This window comes from Tympanuchus pallidicinctus, unplaced genomic scaffold (genome assembly GCF_026119805.1).
Source record: "Tympanuchus pallidicinctus isolate F22 unplaced genomic scaffold, pur_lepc_1.0 scaffold16, whole genome shotgun sequence".
Lineage (NCBI taxonomy): Eukaryota > Metazoa > Chordata > Aves > Galliformes > Phasianidae > Tympanuchus > Tympanuchus pallidicinctus.
Genome location: NW_026294679.1, coordinates 34,120,747 through 34,137,090, shown reverse-complemented (window position 1 = coordinate 34,137,090; position 16,344 = coordinate 34,120,747). Strand labels below are relative to the sequence as shown.

General features: G+C 45.5%; 1 protein-coding gene across 4 annotated transcripts in view; it reads right to left on the bottom strand.

Annotated features, from left to right (window-relative positions):
- The window catches only part of MINPP1 (multiple inositol-polyphosphate phosphatase 1), a 40,612-nt gene that overhangs the window by 17,832 nt on the left and 6,436 nt on the right, over window positions 1-16,344 (bottom strand). Inside the window, exons 1-2 of one of the 4 annotated variants that reach the window (XM_052677589.1) lie at window positions 1,175-1,789; window positions 818-1,006 (exon numbers count right to left, since the gene is read on the bottom strand). In XM_052677589.1, coding sequence (XP_052533549.1) covers window positions 818-1,006; window positions 1,175-1,706 — 721 coding nt within the window. In that variant the 5' untranslated portion in view covers window positions 1,707-1,789. Of the gene's footprint in view, window positions 1-817; window positions 1,007-1,174; window positions 1,790-16,344 lie in introns of those variants that run through there. The other 3 variants (XM_052677588.1, XM_052677587.1, XM_052677591.1) reach the window with 3 other exon arrangements.

The following is a 16,344-nucleotide window of genomic DNA, read 5'->3' as shown; positions in this document are numbered from 1 at the left end:
AATAAATCCAAGAAACCAGTGAAAGATAAAACCACCACCACAGGACTAGCAACTTTCTCCCAACTTTCCCCTAAAACAAGTAACTACAATTCAGTGTTGAGAACAATCACCAGTCCAAATGCCAAGCAACAAAGTTTCCAGTAGAGTTATTGTGCAGAATGCAAATTTCAGACTGTAGGCTCTTCACATTACAGTTGGTATGATGGAGAAATAACACATTCCACACTGAACGCCAATGCACATATGATAGGTGCCCACTGCTAGGATATCCTTACTACCACAGAAGGCAGAAGAGGGGCAGATGGAGGTGTGCCTGCTCACTGTGGAGCAGCCTCTGGCTGCCACGCTCAAACTGCACGCTACTGGCTGGGTTTAAGCTACAGTGTGCCGTGGTTTTAGGACTGCATCTTTGGGGGAATGCTGGAAATAACAGCAGTGCCTATGGCTGGGGGCTTCCTGACCACAGGAAATGTGCTCCTTCTGGACCAGCAAAGATGAAACACAGACAGATCCATCTTTCCCAACTATCTCCGTGCCTGAATGGCAACATTTCACAAAAGAATTAAAAGGTAGCGCACTCATAACTCAAAGCAAAGGTAAAGTTGAGCCCCCAAAACAAAGGCAAAGCTGCTACCTTCCACTCATCTCTAAGAAGGATACCTCCAAAGGCATTTTCTTTCTGTTGGCTAACAAGCACACACTATTGCAGCCCCACACACCGAAAGCTGCATGGCTGCATCTGGTTCAACTTGCATTTTAAACAGGAACTCTGCATAACTGCAGACCGAGCACAGCGCACCCGAGGCGGCTCCCATACCTGCGTTCAGCTCTCCGGCCGGCAGACACAGGGCACTCGCCACTTTCTCCAACACTTTCCTCATCTCCGGGCCCTCCTTGAAGGCGTTCACTTGGTACATGGCCGTGTCGTTGTCCTCCACCAAAGCCACGAACTTGTCGCAGTGATCAAAAAACCTCATCAGGGCGTCGTTCACTTCGATCTCTGTCTCTGAAAGGGAAAGCAGCGCTCAGCGCGGGACTCGTTCCCTGCGGGAGGCGGAGGAGGACGGGACGGGCCGGACGAGGGCCGCTCGCGGGGCAGCCCCGGGAACGGCTCGGCGCTGGAGGGCCGGCTGGGCACACCGGGACGAGGGCAGCGGCCGCATCCTGCGCTCACCGTCGGTGCCGAGGCTGAGCGAGGGCCCGAGGCCGCGCCGGAAGGCCGCGCCACTCTGCAGGCAGCGGTGCTTGGAGCTGCTGGCCAGCGCCAGGCGGCGGCGGGCGGCGAAGAGCGCAGGGAAGCGGGCAGCCAGGCGACGCGCCAGGTGCTCCATGTCGCGGCGGCCCCGCGGCGCCAGCCGCCCGTCGAGGCTCTCCTCGTACCACATCGGCCAGGCGGCCAGCGCGGCGGCAGCGGGGCAGGACGGGGCGGCGGCGCGGCGGAGGCGGCCGTGCAGCTCGGCCAGGCGGCGGATCTGCCCGGCCGTGGGGTAGCGGGTGCCGTGGCGGAGCACGGCGCGGAGCTGCAGCGGGGCGCAGGCGGCGGGCAGCCGGGCGGCGGCGGCGTGGGGCCCGAGCGACAGCGGGTCCTCCGCCAGGTGCGGGTTCACCTCCTCGTAGCGGGACTTGGTGCCGAAATAGCCGCCCAGCCCCGCGCTCGCCACCGCAATCAAAAGCGGCAGCAAGCAGGCGGCGCGGTGCGGCGCCATGGCGGCGGATGCAGGAAGAGGAGGAGCGGCTAGCCGACCCCGAGCTCTTCTCGCCTCCCTTCGCCCCGGCAGCCGCGCCCCAGCGCCTCGCCGCCCGCGAGCTGACGGGCAGACCGGGGCGGGCCTCGCCGCCCTCCGGGCGGAGCTGTGTCCTCTGGGGGTGTGGGCGGGAGGTGCGGCTGGTGAGGGGCGGTGCTGTGGTGAGGGGCTGGTGCTGTGGTCACGATGTGCCCAGAAAAGCATGGAAAAGGACGAAAAGAGGCGTCCCGTGGGAAAGGCTGCCTGGCTGACACAGCTGGTGCGAAGCAGCTTGAGCAAAGGCAAACCACATGAGCAAAGTTCCCCTGAGCCTCTTCTGCTCCCGAATTGCTCCAGACTGAACCACCTCAGCTCCTCAGCCGTTCCCCGTAAGACTTGCGCTCCATACCCCTCCCAACTCCGCTGCCCTTCTCTGGACAGGCTCCAGTCCTCTGCGTCCTTCTTATTTGCCCAGTACTGAATGCAGCACTGAGGGGCGACCTCACCAGGGCTGAGTACAGAGGGATGGATCACCTCCTGCTGGCTGCGCTGCTTCTGGTACTAGCCAGGCTAGATAGAGGCTCGAACAGTGCAGGCACAGCCTTTAAAGCTGATAGAGAAAGGGGAAAGAGAAGTGTGGGGATAAGGAAGTGTTGTAGAGTTCTGGGGGCTCTGTTAAACCACAGTGCTGTGCCATGGCCATCTCGCCGTGATGCTGCACATGGTAATCACTGTGTTTCTCGGTGGCTCTGATGGAGGTTTTGGCTTGAGCCTCTTTGGTGAAAGGTTAGTCCTCAACAAGCATAATGGAAACCCTCAAGGGTATGTTGTAGAATTTGTTGACAATGAGGATTTCATTCTGTGGGTTTCACAGAGACTCGCCTGATAAGGGATAGGAATTGTGATCTCTTAAAAACTAGCAACAAGTATGTTGCCTGTCAGCAAATTAACCTCACTTGAGAAGTAACGCACCTGGTTATTCTGGTTGCACTTCTGCTGCATCTACATCTCAGTTGCAGTGCTTGTACTTCCCTGGGTTTTTTGTGCTGTTCATAGCCTGCTCATCTGGGCTTTGCACTGCTCCTGCAGCTCTTGATATCCCTATTGCTTACAGGTAAATGCCAAACAATACACCAGGAAGACAAATCTTGCATTCATGCACTATGTTAAACTTCTGTCTCTTCTTCAGAGATCAGCAATATTCAAGTGAATGCCATAACTCACAGTATGTTTCAATTCCACATGGAATATGGTCATTTTTTAGACTCATATGTAAAACTGTTTTCATGTAAAATGTTTTCACGCCCAAGATTATTTTATACCAGTATCCTTCCTATCAGTCTCTATTATATTGAACCATATCTGTAGGGTCATGCTTTGGTGGGCGTGAGTGACAGGTTGATAGTTGGACTAGATGATCTCAGTGGTCTTTTCCAACCTTAATGGTTCTATGATTCTTGAAGCTACACAGAGGATCTGAAGGGCAAACAGTCCTATGGTGACTCAAAAAATGATCTCCCAGTAGCACATTAAGCAGATAAACAAACTTAGCAATTGCACAGGCATTTAGGTGCCTGTGCATCGAAGAACGGAGATGTTTTGCAAAGGGCTTGACTTAAGCACAGAAAACATGAATGTTTGCATGAGAAAGTGTGGCGAATAGCTAGCTATTAATAAGAAATGCACTCTACTGTGTAACACAGTGGTAATCAAAGTCAATGGAACAAATACAAGTGTGTTGTCTGGTATAGCTCTTTTAGATGCAAACAGTCCCTCAAAAATGATTCCGAGGAGCTTTCCAACAAAGCTGGGTTAAATTGGCAAGTAAGCATTTCAAGACCGGTGCAGAAAGCTAATTTGGACTTCAGTTTAAAAAGAGGTCCAGAGGGAGAAAAGCACAAATGCTTCCTCATGTTTTCAAGTCATTTGTTCAGTTTATATTTGACATATCTAAGCACCAGTCATTTCCAGCATGTTGTCTTTTATGACAAAATCAACACGACACCACCTACAGTGCAATTTTCAGAAAATACTATTGTAGGGGATTTTGTTGCCTGTTGTAGATATTTTGCAAAACACCAGGAAAAAAAAATAGACAAATTCTGTCTTCTACATAGTTACTCACTCTAACAATCTGTAATTGATTTTTTTAGTAGGCAAATTACTTTGCATATTTTTGTGGCGTGCTCACAAGCTTAACCGTGTAAGAAAAAGAATACTCACAGAGCTTTTCGTTAGAGATGGGAAATCCTTCAGATGTACAAAATTTGAAAATACCAAGTGTTAATTCCAAGAATGCTTAAATAAAGACTGATATATGATGGCAGTTTCCATTCTGCAAAGGGAATGCTATGTCACGAATTCATAGTGAAGACAGTTACCCCCTACAATGATTCCTAACACGCTCCTGTCACTCTTATCCCTCTGGAAACACTGCATTAAATCAATCAGTTGTGTAGTTTTGATGTGTTTCAAAGGATTTTTTCCTATGCACCTGTTAAGATAGGGAAAAATCTTATCCATACTGAACTGTTCTATGAGAGGCCTTTCCTTTCTTTGTTTTTGAGCTATTAAGGGATATTAAGGCTCACTTGTGTCCCTGGGCTGAGCTGTACTGCTTATTTGAAAATCTGCTCACAGAATCACAGAGGAAATTTCCAAATGCTGCTCTATGCTGAAAACATAATTATTTATATGATTGCACATGAAGTTGAGCTTCTTTCAGAACCTCTGTGCAAAGCATTTACTGCCCTCAGAAATAAAGCAAGACCAGATGACTCGGATGCTTAATGCCTATGCAGCCAAGTCAAGGTATGTGAACATCATTGCTCAGATGGTTTCATGGTGAGTCAGAGACCAACTGGACAAGGGAGCTAGAAACTGAGGTTAATTAAGTGCAGCCCCATTCTGGGGGCTGAAAATAGCATTTTTTCTCCCTCAAAGATTTTCCTCAGATTTCCTTCCCTGAGAACAGCTCCACTTCATACTCCAGAACTCTGGGCCAAGAGTTTCCACAGCAACAAAGGCACCATTTTCACCCTTCATAAATGCTGTGATGACCCTTGTCTATTTTTGTGTTTAAATAGGGAGTATAAATAAATAAATAAAGTTGCAACTATGCCCGCTCCAAATGCTTTTATAACAACATCAAACTGCTACCTCTTTTCTTGTCCTTTATCTTTCTAGCATTGTTTCTCTGCAGGTTCAAGTATGATGATGCTGTGGGTGGTTAATTCATGTTATATTTCCATTCACTAACTTTTTTTTGGTTTTTTTTTTGTTAGTTACACTGTAGTCAAATCAGTGCTGAAGAACTGACCCACATGATTTCCTTTTTCTTAATGTCCTATGGATTTTCTGTGTTAGCACATTAAATTTCTAACCAAGCTATATCTGAAATGCAACTGAGAAAGTTAATGCACTAAGTTGTTGCCCACAGTCACAAAGCAACAGGTATGCTTATCAAGATGGGAGCAGTGAGCTTGACTGGCTCCCAAGCTTGTGTTTGTGCTTCCAAAGCAAAGCTGTGTCTCTGAAGCTGCTGGGTGAGATGGCAGCATCTAGAAGCCCTCTGCCAGTTGGCATCACATCTCTGCATAGGCACAGAGCTGTGTCATCAGTGCTGCTCAATTTGGGTATGTTTTTGTATTTTAAGTGCAAAATTACTTTCATTTGGTGACACTGACAGATCCTCTGCGCTTTTTTTTGGAATTTAAGCTCCACCCTGCTGTTTCAGTCAGAAGCACTCTTATCTTAGGGAGTCCTTTGTCTTCCATGCATATGAAGACACAACCCTATGGAAAGGGATGGGATTTTCCTTAGCTGATGCCACATTTTGGTTGGCGATCTGAGAATTGGAAAAGGAACAACACACACACTGCTAATTATTGCTTTCCACAGAAAGTGTGGAGTTCAGATCTCATCCATTCTACCCTAATGGAGAGAGAGCGCCCATTTCCTCATACATCTGGCTGCACTGCAGTTTTCATGCTACGCTGGTCTAGTGCTCGCAGGACTGCAGCCTGTCAACAGTTATCATGACTGGCTGCTTTTTCTAGAGATCGCCTTTCCCATTCCTTGCTCCCATTGCCAAAGGTCATTGGCTGCTTTAGAGCTGCTCACAGCATGATCTCTTTGAGGCTGAGTTCAGGGGCTTTTTCCAGTGAACCTGAGGTCTGCTTCTCCATCAGGCTGCTTCATTTAATGGTTTATGACTACAGTGGAGTCATCTGGCCTTGACCTTGATTAACCTGCAGTTTGCCTACATCCCCAGCTGTGTTTATATCTCTGTTCTTGTGGCCTTTTTCCACCCTGCTGTTTCAGTCAGCTGCTCAGCAGTTGGGGTATCAGTCCGGTTTGGTCACAGATGGGGAGCACAGTGCTCTTGGAACCCCTGGGTGGTTCCCCCTCGGGTCTCTCACTTCTGGCATTACATTATTTAAAGTGCTTGATTGATGTGACATAGCTGCATGGGACTCTACATCACACGGTTTGTTTGCCCAGAAAATATAGAAGCCTTAGGGCTCCTAACTGCTTTGACCTCTTTTCAAGCAGATTTTCTGGTCTTCCATTATAGCTTCATCCTGTGTGGGCAACTATATCAGGAAGGCAACCCCATAATTAAGTGGCTTGTCTTCCTTCAAGCCCTTCCAGTTCCCATACAGCAAACACACTGAGGTCATGGAGTGGCTTGGAGTTTGAAAAATGTAGGGATAAATTCAGAAACCCTCAAACCCAGCCAAGCTGAGTTTTCAAAAGGAGTCAAGATACATAATAAGTTCCTTCTTCCGCACTGAGAAAACTCACAATGTAGATGTGTGTTAAATATATGGAAAAGGTAAATTGCTGGATTTTATTTTGTCCAAATAGCAAGCAAATAAACAAACAAGTATACAAATAAAACCAACAAAAACTGAAAAAAAACAACCCCAAACCTCAAAGATTTTAATGCGCTCCAGGCAAGGGACTAGTTAGAATAGTGAATACTGGAAGAACTGGCAAGTGTAATCCAGTGGGAACTTTTTATAGTAGTTTCTCAGACTGGATTTAGCCTTGGATGGCTGAGGAATTATAAAAAGTATATTCCAAGCAAAAGTCAGCAGAGCTTGAGGAGATTTGTTCCTTTGCCCTCTGCAGTCTGTTCTTCAGCAGATTTTGAAGAATAATTAAGATACATTCAAAATGGAATAACATGAAAAAATATTAACATTTTAGTTTACATATAGCACAGTACAGGGTAAATATTAAAGAAGAGAGAATGAGGATGGGGCATACATAATAGTTTGTGCTAAGTCACAAAGCTTAGCATTAAGCCAGCAACAGAGAAAACCTGTTGGAGGTGGGCTGAAATTTACCTCTTGTAACAAACAATAGGGATTTCTGCTGCAAACCATCAACTCAAACCAATGAAAGAGGAGGAAAGCAAAAACAGGCCAGATAATTTCCAGGCAACTGTGAGCCATCCGTGTGGCATCACTATGTAACGGCAAGTACACATTTAAGGTAGGTCAGAGGAAACAGCAGCAGTACAGATGGGGAAAGATTAATGCTACCCACAGCAGGTGTTGCTGTGATTGCATCTGGAAAGCTGCACAATGAGCGCTGGCCATCCACAGTCACCTCTGGCACGGTGCGCATCATGGGAGAGGATGCTGCGTGGATGTAAACAGGACATGAGTAAATGAGGGCTGGGTGTCTGGAGATTTCTTATTGGGAAGGGCTGGTTTTGGGAACTGTCTTCCACACATAGAAGACCTGGCTAAGCTCAGATAGTTATCAGTCTCGGTGAGATGAATGAGACGCTTTGCCTGATACCGCTCTGCTTCTTGCCAGAGAGCAGCAGCAGGTTCAAGCCTGCAGCATACTTTCATAATGAGGCTTCTCGCCCAGGGCAGCAGGATGTTACAGTGGGAGCGTGACTTTCCCTGACCAGTGCCATTCATCCCTGCATGAAAAGAGGGACAGAAGAGCTTTGAAAGAGCTTTAGAAAAATTCAGTGTCAGGAGTTGATGTGAAACAAATCCAACTGTCCTGTGCTGCATTCAAAGTCACACTGCATTAAATCAGTCAGGATGAACAGAAGAGAAGCATTTTGCCAATGTACTCAGCAGATGTACAGTCACGGTTGGTCAGCAGATTTCGAAAATTACAGCCATCACCTAAGAAAGATTTTCTTCGTTTTCAATCCACCTTTTTGATAGATTCAGTAAATAAAACATAATCCAGTAGCACTTTTCCCAATCCAGAGGTATCAAATTGTCCTTATGATATACATGTTAAATTCCTTCTACCTTTTCCATTTTTTCTCATAGATCCTCTTTTCTTTAAAATAGCATTGATCATCAATGTTATTATAAGAAAAACCTGAAGAAGGCTGCTGTTTTACAGATATTTCTCATGGCCTCTAATCCTCCTTCTTGGAAGCAATTTAAATTCCATTCAAAATCTCTTTCTTACGTAGAGTAGTAAGCTTTGCCCATTTTTTTTTTCCACAGGAGATAACAACTCACTGCTGGCTCACTTTTCATTTTTCTCAGAGTGCTCTTTGCTGCCCTATTTTGTTCAGATTTCTTCACTTTTACACTTGAGAGATGACAAGGCAGAGAGATTATTATGCTTGCCAGTGCCCCCATGCAAGAGGAGAAGCAAATTAATTCCTATACCATTTCAGAGCTAGAAAAAAGCTAGATACTTGCTCTGCCCTCCCTGAATCTGCAGCACTGCTAGAAGTACATCAGAGTACTGGCAGTAAGGGTGGCTGGGTCAGCTGCTAATATACCTGATAGATGGCATACAGCACATTTGCAAAATATTTTGGGTTGGGCACTTTGGGGAAGCTATCAAGCAAGCTCTTTTGGAAAGTCTGCAAATTAATTGGGTGCAGCGGAATTGCCAGGTCACAGCATGAACCAATGGTTGAGCACCAGGTGACAAGGCATGGCTAACCCGGGTACGAGCAATGCACCTGAGTGACCAGAAGGGCTGCAGCCTGGATCCACCCCTCCTCACCCTCATTTAAGGGTTAGCAGCTGCAGGAGCAGCATCTCTCTGGATAGAGGTTGTGCTTCTGTTGAGCTGTCACTGGTTGTTGGAAGGATGAGCTGATTTTCCTTCTTTACTACTTCCTTTTGGTCCATAGTGCCTGTATCTTATTTGAAGTCACCGTCTTTGCCTTCTTTTTGCCATACAGTGGGTCTCACATTCAGTCAAGAGATGAAGATGAACCAGGCCTCAATGTGACAATAAAGGGAGAGGCCGGGGTGGTCCTGGGAGTTGAATGTTACTTAGGAGAAGGAGAAAGGCAGATTCCATGTTCATACCATCTCCGATATAGTAATACAATATAAATAAAGCCCCTTCTGGCCCCGTAAAGCCCTGATTACTTCAAAGGGCCGAGCATCCAAAGAAAGATCGTTCTTACAGCTGCCTTTGCTGAGTTCACCTGGCTGCTGCTGGCATTTGGATAGCCTTACTGGCCTTGCAAGAGTTTTCAGAACGGTTTTGGGTAATGTGGCGTTCCACTTGACAGTCAGCGTGGCTGGGTCTTCTGTCTGCATTAGGATTAACACCTGCATAAGCTCTCACATTGCTTTTTGTGGCTTCTGTTTTCCTAACTATTGCTCTGTTTTTCTTAGATGGAAAACAGGTGTGCTGTTTGGTGTTTGCTCTTTATTAGATGTATTAATAGGGCATCTATATATAGACAGATGGAATCAACTGTTATTTTTTGGTGTGCTATTTTTTAACACAGGTTTCAGAACCTGTTTGCTCAACTTCTATTTTACTTATAAAGAGGAAGCTATGGGAATTGCTTGGTCTCTTTTGTAAGTCATTTTCCTACCTTTGTAGCTTATTGCCCTTGAAGATGGACAGATAGGCTTTCTCCATAGGCTTTCTCCATCTCCTAGACAGAGATGGTTTAGAGCTTATTACGATTTTTAAGGAGTCGATGATATTACTCATAGTGGTAACCTCTAGGGGCCCTTTTCATAAACTGTGACTCTTTTCTGTGTGAGGCATTGCAAAAACCAATAATGCTGTAGTATAAGGTGCTCTTGGAAACTCAGCAGGTTTTACTGTTTTCTTTTTTGTTTGTCTTCTAACCGTTTATATGTCCTTAATAAAGCATGAAGAAGAGGAAAAATCAAGTAATATCAAAAATCATAGATAATTTTGGTGCTATTTCTTCAGAGAACAATTGAAAAAATCCATGATTAAGAAATTCAGTGGGTTTTTTTTTCTAACATACAGTGCTTGGACCTTAACTGTGGGTTTGTTTCAAGAGGAAAGGAAGTGAAGGGGACCATTTGTCACAATTAAAAGAAAGCAAGCTCATTACTAATTTTAGGATTTCGTAACTGTTTGTTTTTTCAAGTAATTTTCCAGTGCTCAGTATTTCCTTTCACCCTATTCCAAACAGGATTGATCATAATAAGTGGAGGTAAAGGAATACCATCGAAGAAAAGCTCTTCTGGCTCTGTGGATAGTTCCCACATAGCCATTCCTATCTGAGATTTGGTGTCAGATTTTTATTTTGTATTTGTTCTTGATGAAACTCATCAATAAGGTTAAGTGCAGGGTGCTGCATCTGGCTCGGGGCAATCCCAGGTATTTATACAAACTGGAGAAGGATATCATTGAGAGCAGCCCTGAAGAGAGGGACTTGGGGGTGCTGGTGGAGAAGAAGCTGGACATGAGCCAGCAATGTGCACTCGCAGCTTGGAAAGCCAACTGTGTTCTGGGCTGCATTAAACAAAGGGTGGTGAGCAAGGAGAGGGGTCTGTATAATCAACATTCATACAGAGTGGTGTGGTTAGGCTGGTATCTACAGATGATGTAGCTAGAAAGATTATCACTGTGGAAAGGGATAATTGAAAATAAACAAAAACGCTCATCCATGCACCAGACTTAGAAGAAAAAGTCCAAAGGGAGCAACCTCCAGCAAGAGATCCCTCCTCAGTGGCAGTCAGCCCTTAAATGGGGCGTAGGAGAGGTGCAGCCAGGCTCCAACTCTTCTAGTCACACAGCTGAATTGCCTTCACCTGTGCTCCGTGGCTGACTCAGTGCTTGTCTCAGGTGGTCAATGAGAGGTTCAGGCTGTGACTCAACAGTTCCCATACATGCTTCTCATGCACAAGTGAGACATTTTGGAATTGGGATGGATGTTATTGATGTTACTGGTGACAAAGCAGGCACAGCCAATGCCTGCAGACCCAATGGTGCCATGATGAAGGGCTGCAGTGCATTCTCAGGTCAGAAAAGAGCAGGTTTTGGTGGATGGCTGCCAAGGGCAGTCGTCAGCTCTGCAGGCAGGATCTCGTGGAGGATGTCCCTCTGCAGCAGGACCAGGATGAAGACGGCAAGCTGCAGCAGGCCCAAGAACAGCAGAAACCTCCTGAGCAACAGAAGAAGGTTCACTCAGACCAAGGGGCACATTTGTCTCAGCACTTTCCAACCAACCACTCCAAACTGCTCCACAGACCTGTGCCATACAGGGAGCAACCAATCTGTCGTGCCTCTCTGCAGGGCTGCCAGAATCCCCGCCCAGTCCGCCCCCACCTGCTCTCCCCACTCAGGACACTAAGAAATACTGAAGGTTTTCATCCCCACAAAGTCAAAAGCTGCCTGATTGTCTCTGGACCCCAGGGCAGCTCACCGCAGCCAGGTCGTGAGTGGACGTCGCTGTGCTGCCGTCTACTCATCCTAGAGGACTGGGCAAAGCAGGGACACGTGTTGGGGTGTGTGAAGGTTTGGGCCTAGAACCCCTTCTTTGTCTCCACACATGGAAGTGGGTCCATATCCCCTGCCATGGCCCTGAGGTGATCCTTTCCTCCCCAGGCCACAGCGAGGCTTTCTATCTTACCACTTGCACAGGCATGGTCTCGTGCATCAGGGAACTGATGTGCTCTTCCCTGCGGGTCACCTTCTTCCTGTTACAGACACCAGGAGATTGGTGTATGAGAAGAGGCCTCAGCACCAGGACCTCTTCCCCCCCAAGGTGGCCACAGGGACCCGAGGCAGCTGCCCGGCCTCAGCCGGAGCCGGGACAGGCACCCCTTGGTGCCAACCCTGCACAGGTCTGGCCTTCCCGAGCTCCAGCTGGTGGCACAGATGCCTGGGGGCTGCTGGCATCCCAGCTCCCCTCTGCCTCAGGTCTGGACTGCGCTGGGGAATCACTTACAAGGCAGTGTGCCTTTTGGTGTTCTCTCGTGTCTTTTGGAGGTTCTTCATGTCCACCTCCACCTCCTCCCTCAGAGCTTGGAGAAGGAAAGGGTCTGGTCAAGAACCCACCCCGTGCCTGCTCGCAGGGGGCTTCCCCCATAAACGTGCTGCTCCCCATTCTCTCCCTGCCACCCTCCGTACCTTGCGGATTGTTGCCTTTTCTCTGGTTGGCAACCATGCACGTAGCAGGGAGGTTGAAACTGGATGAGCATTGTGGCCCTTTTCAACCCAGGACATTCCATGATATGATTCTATAAATCTGTTTCCTAACTCACACTCAAACTGCAGATCTGTGCTCTGCACTCATTGTTTGTTCAGTTCAGTAGATGTGTATTTAGATGTTTTGATGTTTTCCAGGAAGCATGGGTTGCAAACAAATGATGTAATCCATGCATATTTTTGGAAGTGTTCAGCTCCACCCAAAACCAGGCTGGGACTGATGGTAAGCAGAGCTCTGCAGAGGAAAAATGCTGATTTGGCTGGCAGCTTTGCCCACAGCTCAGTATCCTCACTGCATTTCAAAGCGTGTATTTCAGTAACACAAATGAGCCGGCAAGTTGGTCATCAGGGCCTTTCTTTTAGCACCCTTAGTAGTGCAACAAAAGGAATAACGAATAGAAAGAGGTATTCAGCTGTGGTTAGTGGAGTCTGGGCCTTTTGTCTAGAAAATCCTGAACTTCCCAGCTGAAGTCCATCATAAGAACTTAAAAACTTTTGTCTGCTTTTCCCTCAAAATCAGATCATGCCAGTAACACTTTTATCTTGGATAAAGAAGAAGGGAGCTGAAAATTGCATTTACTGCCATTAAGGTTAATCATTTACTTCTCTTTATTTGGGGTTGAAAAGTGCTGCGCAGTTCAGTAACTGTGCCCAGGACTTGGGGCTTACGAGAATGGCAGTGAAACAGTGCTAACATGTCCCATGTCAGGAATGTTTTTTGAGTTCAGTGATAAAAGCCATGGAAATCATCCTATTCTGTTTGTATAAAAAGAATCCATTCAAATTCAAAAGAAAAAAAAGAAAAAGAAAAATGAGTCTAAAATGCGAGGGCTGAAACACTGGTGGCCTTAAAAATATATAATTTTTTCAAGATAAATGAATAAAAAGTGAAACAGGAGAAGATATTGAAATTCCATTCTTTCTCACTCTGCACGCAGAGCAAAATAACTTTCCAGAAAAGTTTTTCTTTGTTGTTATCAATGTGGTTGAGGAAAGAAAGCTTTGTGAATCAATACGTGGTGAACAGTTACTTGGTAGCACAGTTACAATCATTTTTCTTCTTGGCTTCTTTTAGGAATTACTTGTATGATTACATTTCAACTGAAAGCCATGAAGTTTGGCCATATTTTGTGTTAGGCTCAGAGTCAGGTTTCAGTGTCACAACCAGTAAGATCCCACTTTTAGGTCATTGCTCTTATGACTGGGGACATGATACTCTGCAGAACAGGAGTTCCTTGCTCTTTTGTCCTTCCCCACATTTTTCCTGATTGAACATTTGTGTTTCCTTCACTCATGCTGGGGTAAAATCTTTTCCTTATGCAGACTTTCCTCACTGGAATTCACTTTCATGTTGTATACATCAAAAGCTCATGGCTGCATACTGAATTTGTATAAACCTATTTAAAATGTCAAGATAATAAGTTACTTAACCTAGACAGGCTGAGCAGTGGGCCTGGGAGAACCCCATGATTGTTCTGTGTGACAGGACAAGGGAAAATGGTTTCAAATAAAAGAAGGGAAATTTAATTTAGATATGAGGAAAAGGTTTTTTACATTGAGAGTGGTGAGGCACTGGCGCAGGTTGTGCAGAGATGTGTGGATGTTCCATCTCTGGAGATGTTTGAGGTCAGAGCCCTGTCCAGCCTGAGAACCTGATGGAGCTGTCTATATCTCCATTCATTGGAGGTTGGTTGGACTAGGTGACCTTTAAAGATCTCTTCCAACTCCAACAATTTTAGTATTCAATGAAGTATTTGTCTCCTTTTGCTAAGGCACTGACTGCGCTATTTCATATGCAGATGTGAAATGAGACCTATTGAATTCCAATTAGATCTGATACTGATATCTGATAGATATACCTAGTATACATATTAGTATGGAAGTATTGCCAAGTATACATTAGTGTACTTATTATATTACCTCATGTTAGTTATAAGGTACTGAAAACCATAATCTGGCAAGTTTCAATACCTCTTCTATATAATATGATGTCACATGGTTTAACACCATTAACATGTCTGCCTTGAGGTTGCTCTTCAATAGACCCACAACCTGTGGCTACAGAATACATTCACTTGCAAAGTGATTTAGTATAAAAAGGAGTCTGATAACCATTTATCATATTAAAAAGAGTTTCTCAATTTATGTGAGTCGTGTCCCCTTCTGACACAGAAAGTATATGTCTCTGTGCACAATAAGGATATTTAAAAATTACATACTGCATTACCTGGATAGGAAAATCAATCCTATCCAATATGAAAGTATAAATATCACTTGCTGAATGAAGATGAATGTAACATTCCCACTGAGTGAGTCTATTCTGGGGAAATCATGAAGCAGAAATAAGATTAAAATAAAATGTGACAGCTGGATCTTGTTGCTAGCTCTAAAAGAGTCCCTCTTCCATGACAAGGTTGCACCCGGTTCCTTTTATAGCAACTCTGGTTTATCTCCACTGTAATTTTGGCCTGAGAAATTCCAGCTAAGCTTTGACGTCAAAGGCAACTCTCTACAAGCAGAGATTGTCTTTTTATGCAGAGCAAATTTACAAAACAAGTTTCACTGGTAAGGACGACTTCTGCCTTCCTTCCTTACATTACCCCTGAGCTCCCAAATTACCTTTAAACTTTCTGTAAGGTAAAATTCCATTGCAACATCACACTTGTGTTATATCTGAAAAAGAGGTGGACAGACCAAGCTTTTGGTTGTCTCGTGGACAGTTTTTAAGCCAGCCTGCTCCCTCTGTTGTTGGTGTGCTTTCACTCTCATCGAAGCACATACAGAAGACAACTCTTGTAGTCTGTGCAATTACAGATCCCGCTAGAGCTCTTCTGCTCACAACAAAGCTGCTGGCAGTAACCTCAGTATGCTGCTGTAGTGGCTGAGGCCATCAGAAATCTCCGGGCTGATGCACAAACATGTTCTTGCAAGTTGTTCATTTAACTTGAAGTGATGATTGCATTTGAAACTATCATCCTGCCAGAAGTTTGATTCTAAGCCCCTTTATATTCTGCATCCAAAAGACACTCTGCAACAGATTTGATGTCAGCTAGCATTGGAGACCTCCTTCCAGTTAAGTGCAGCATTGGTAGAATTTATTTCCCAGAAGAAGCACTGTGCTGCAGTGCTTGACTCCTGTGTGCATATTGGCACTTGGTCCTGAGGCTGCTGTGAGCGAGGCAGGCAGAGTCAAGGAGCCCATTAAAGTATGTGTGGTCTGAGCAAGGACTAATTCATTACCAGGAATAACTTTGAACTGACACAGAAAGTCAGCACTCCTTCTTGGCATAGAATGATGATTTATTCTTCCTGGACTTCAGAGCACTTTATTTTTAGCCAAAAATAATCATGGGCTGTTAAGCACAAAGCAAACCTGAGATGCAGAGAAGCCTGCAGCACCGTGCACAGGACAGAAGAACTCTCACTGCAGCAGTCTCGCGCTGGTGGAGACGTATGGGACTTCACACCTGGCCCAGTAGAGCCATTCCTGCATCAACTCAATGTGTATGTGTCACCCAGACAAGACAAACTGTCCTTTTTTAAATGATTCAGAATCAAAAAACCACAAGGTATTTTTGGAGACAGAAAGGAGACATTAAGAGCCAGCAAAATTGCTTCAGTTTGTTCTCTGCTCTCCATGGAAGTGTCCACAATATCCCTACACAGTTCTATTTTATTATGCAAGGAGGAAGGGATCTGGTCTAAGCTGTTTTCTAAAGGTTATATAGGGAGTTTCTGGGAGAGCCTAGAAATAGGTAAGGGCAGCAATGATGGCAGAGAGGCTACTGATGTCCTTGTGCTTGAATGTAAGGCATCAACAAAGCAGGCCAACCCTAAGAAATGTGTGGTCATTCATAATTCTGTATTCATATTTCAGTATAATTCTGTGTACAGTGTAATAATTCTGAGCCACACTTCCCAAAGAGATGAATGGGGTGTCAGCTGAGGAGGAACATTATGAGATGGAGACCTTGCAGGAGTGCCTGGCCAGAACCCACAAGCTTCTCAAATAAACAGATTGAGGAAAGGGGAAAGTCTCAGCTTTTTCCAAAGGAAATAATTTGTCTTCTGCTTTGTTTGCTGATACCAAACAGGTAAGGGCTGGAGCACTGACATTGACACCTGGGAGCAGGAGGTAGACTGGGACCCCATGAGATCCAGCACTGTGGTGACACTATGA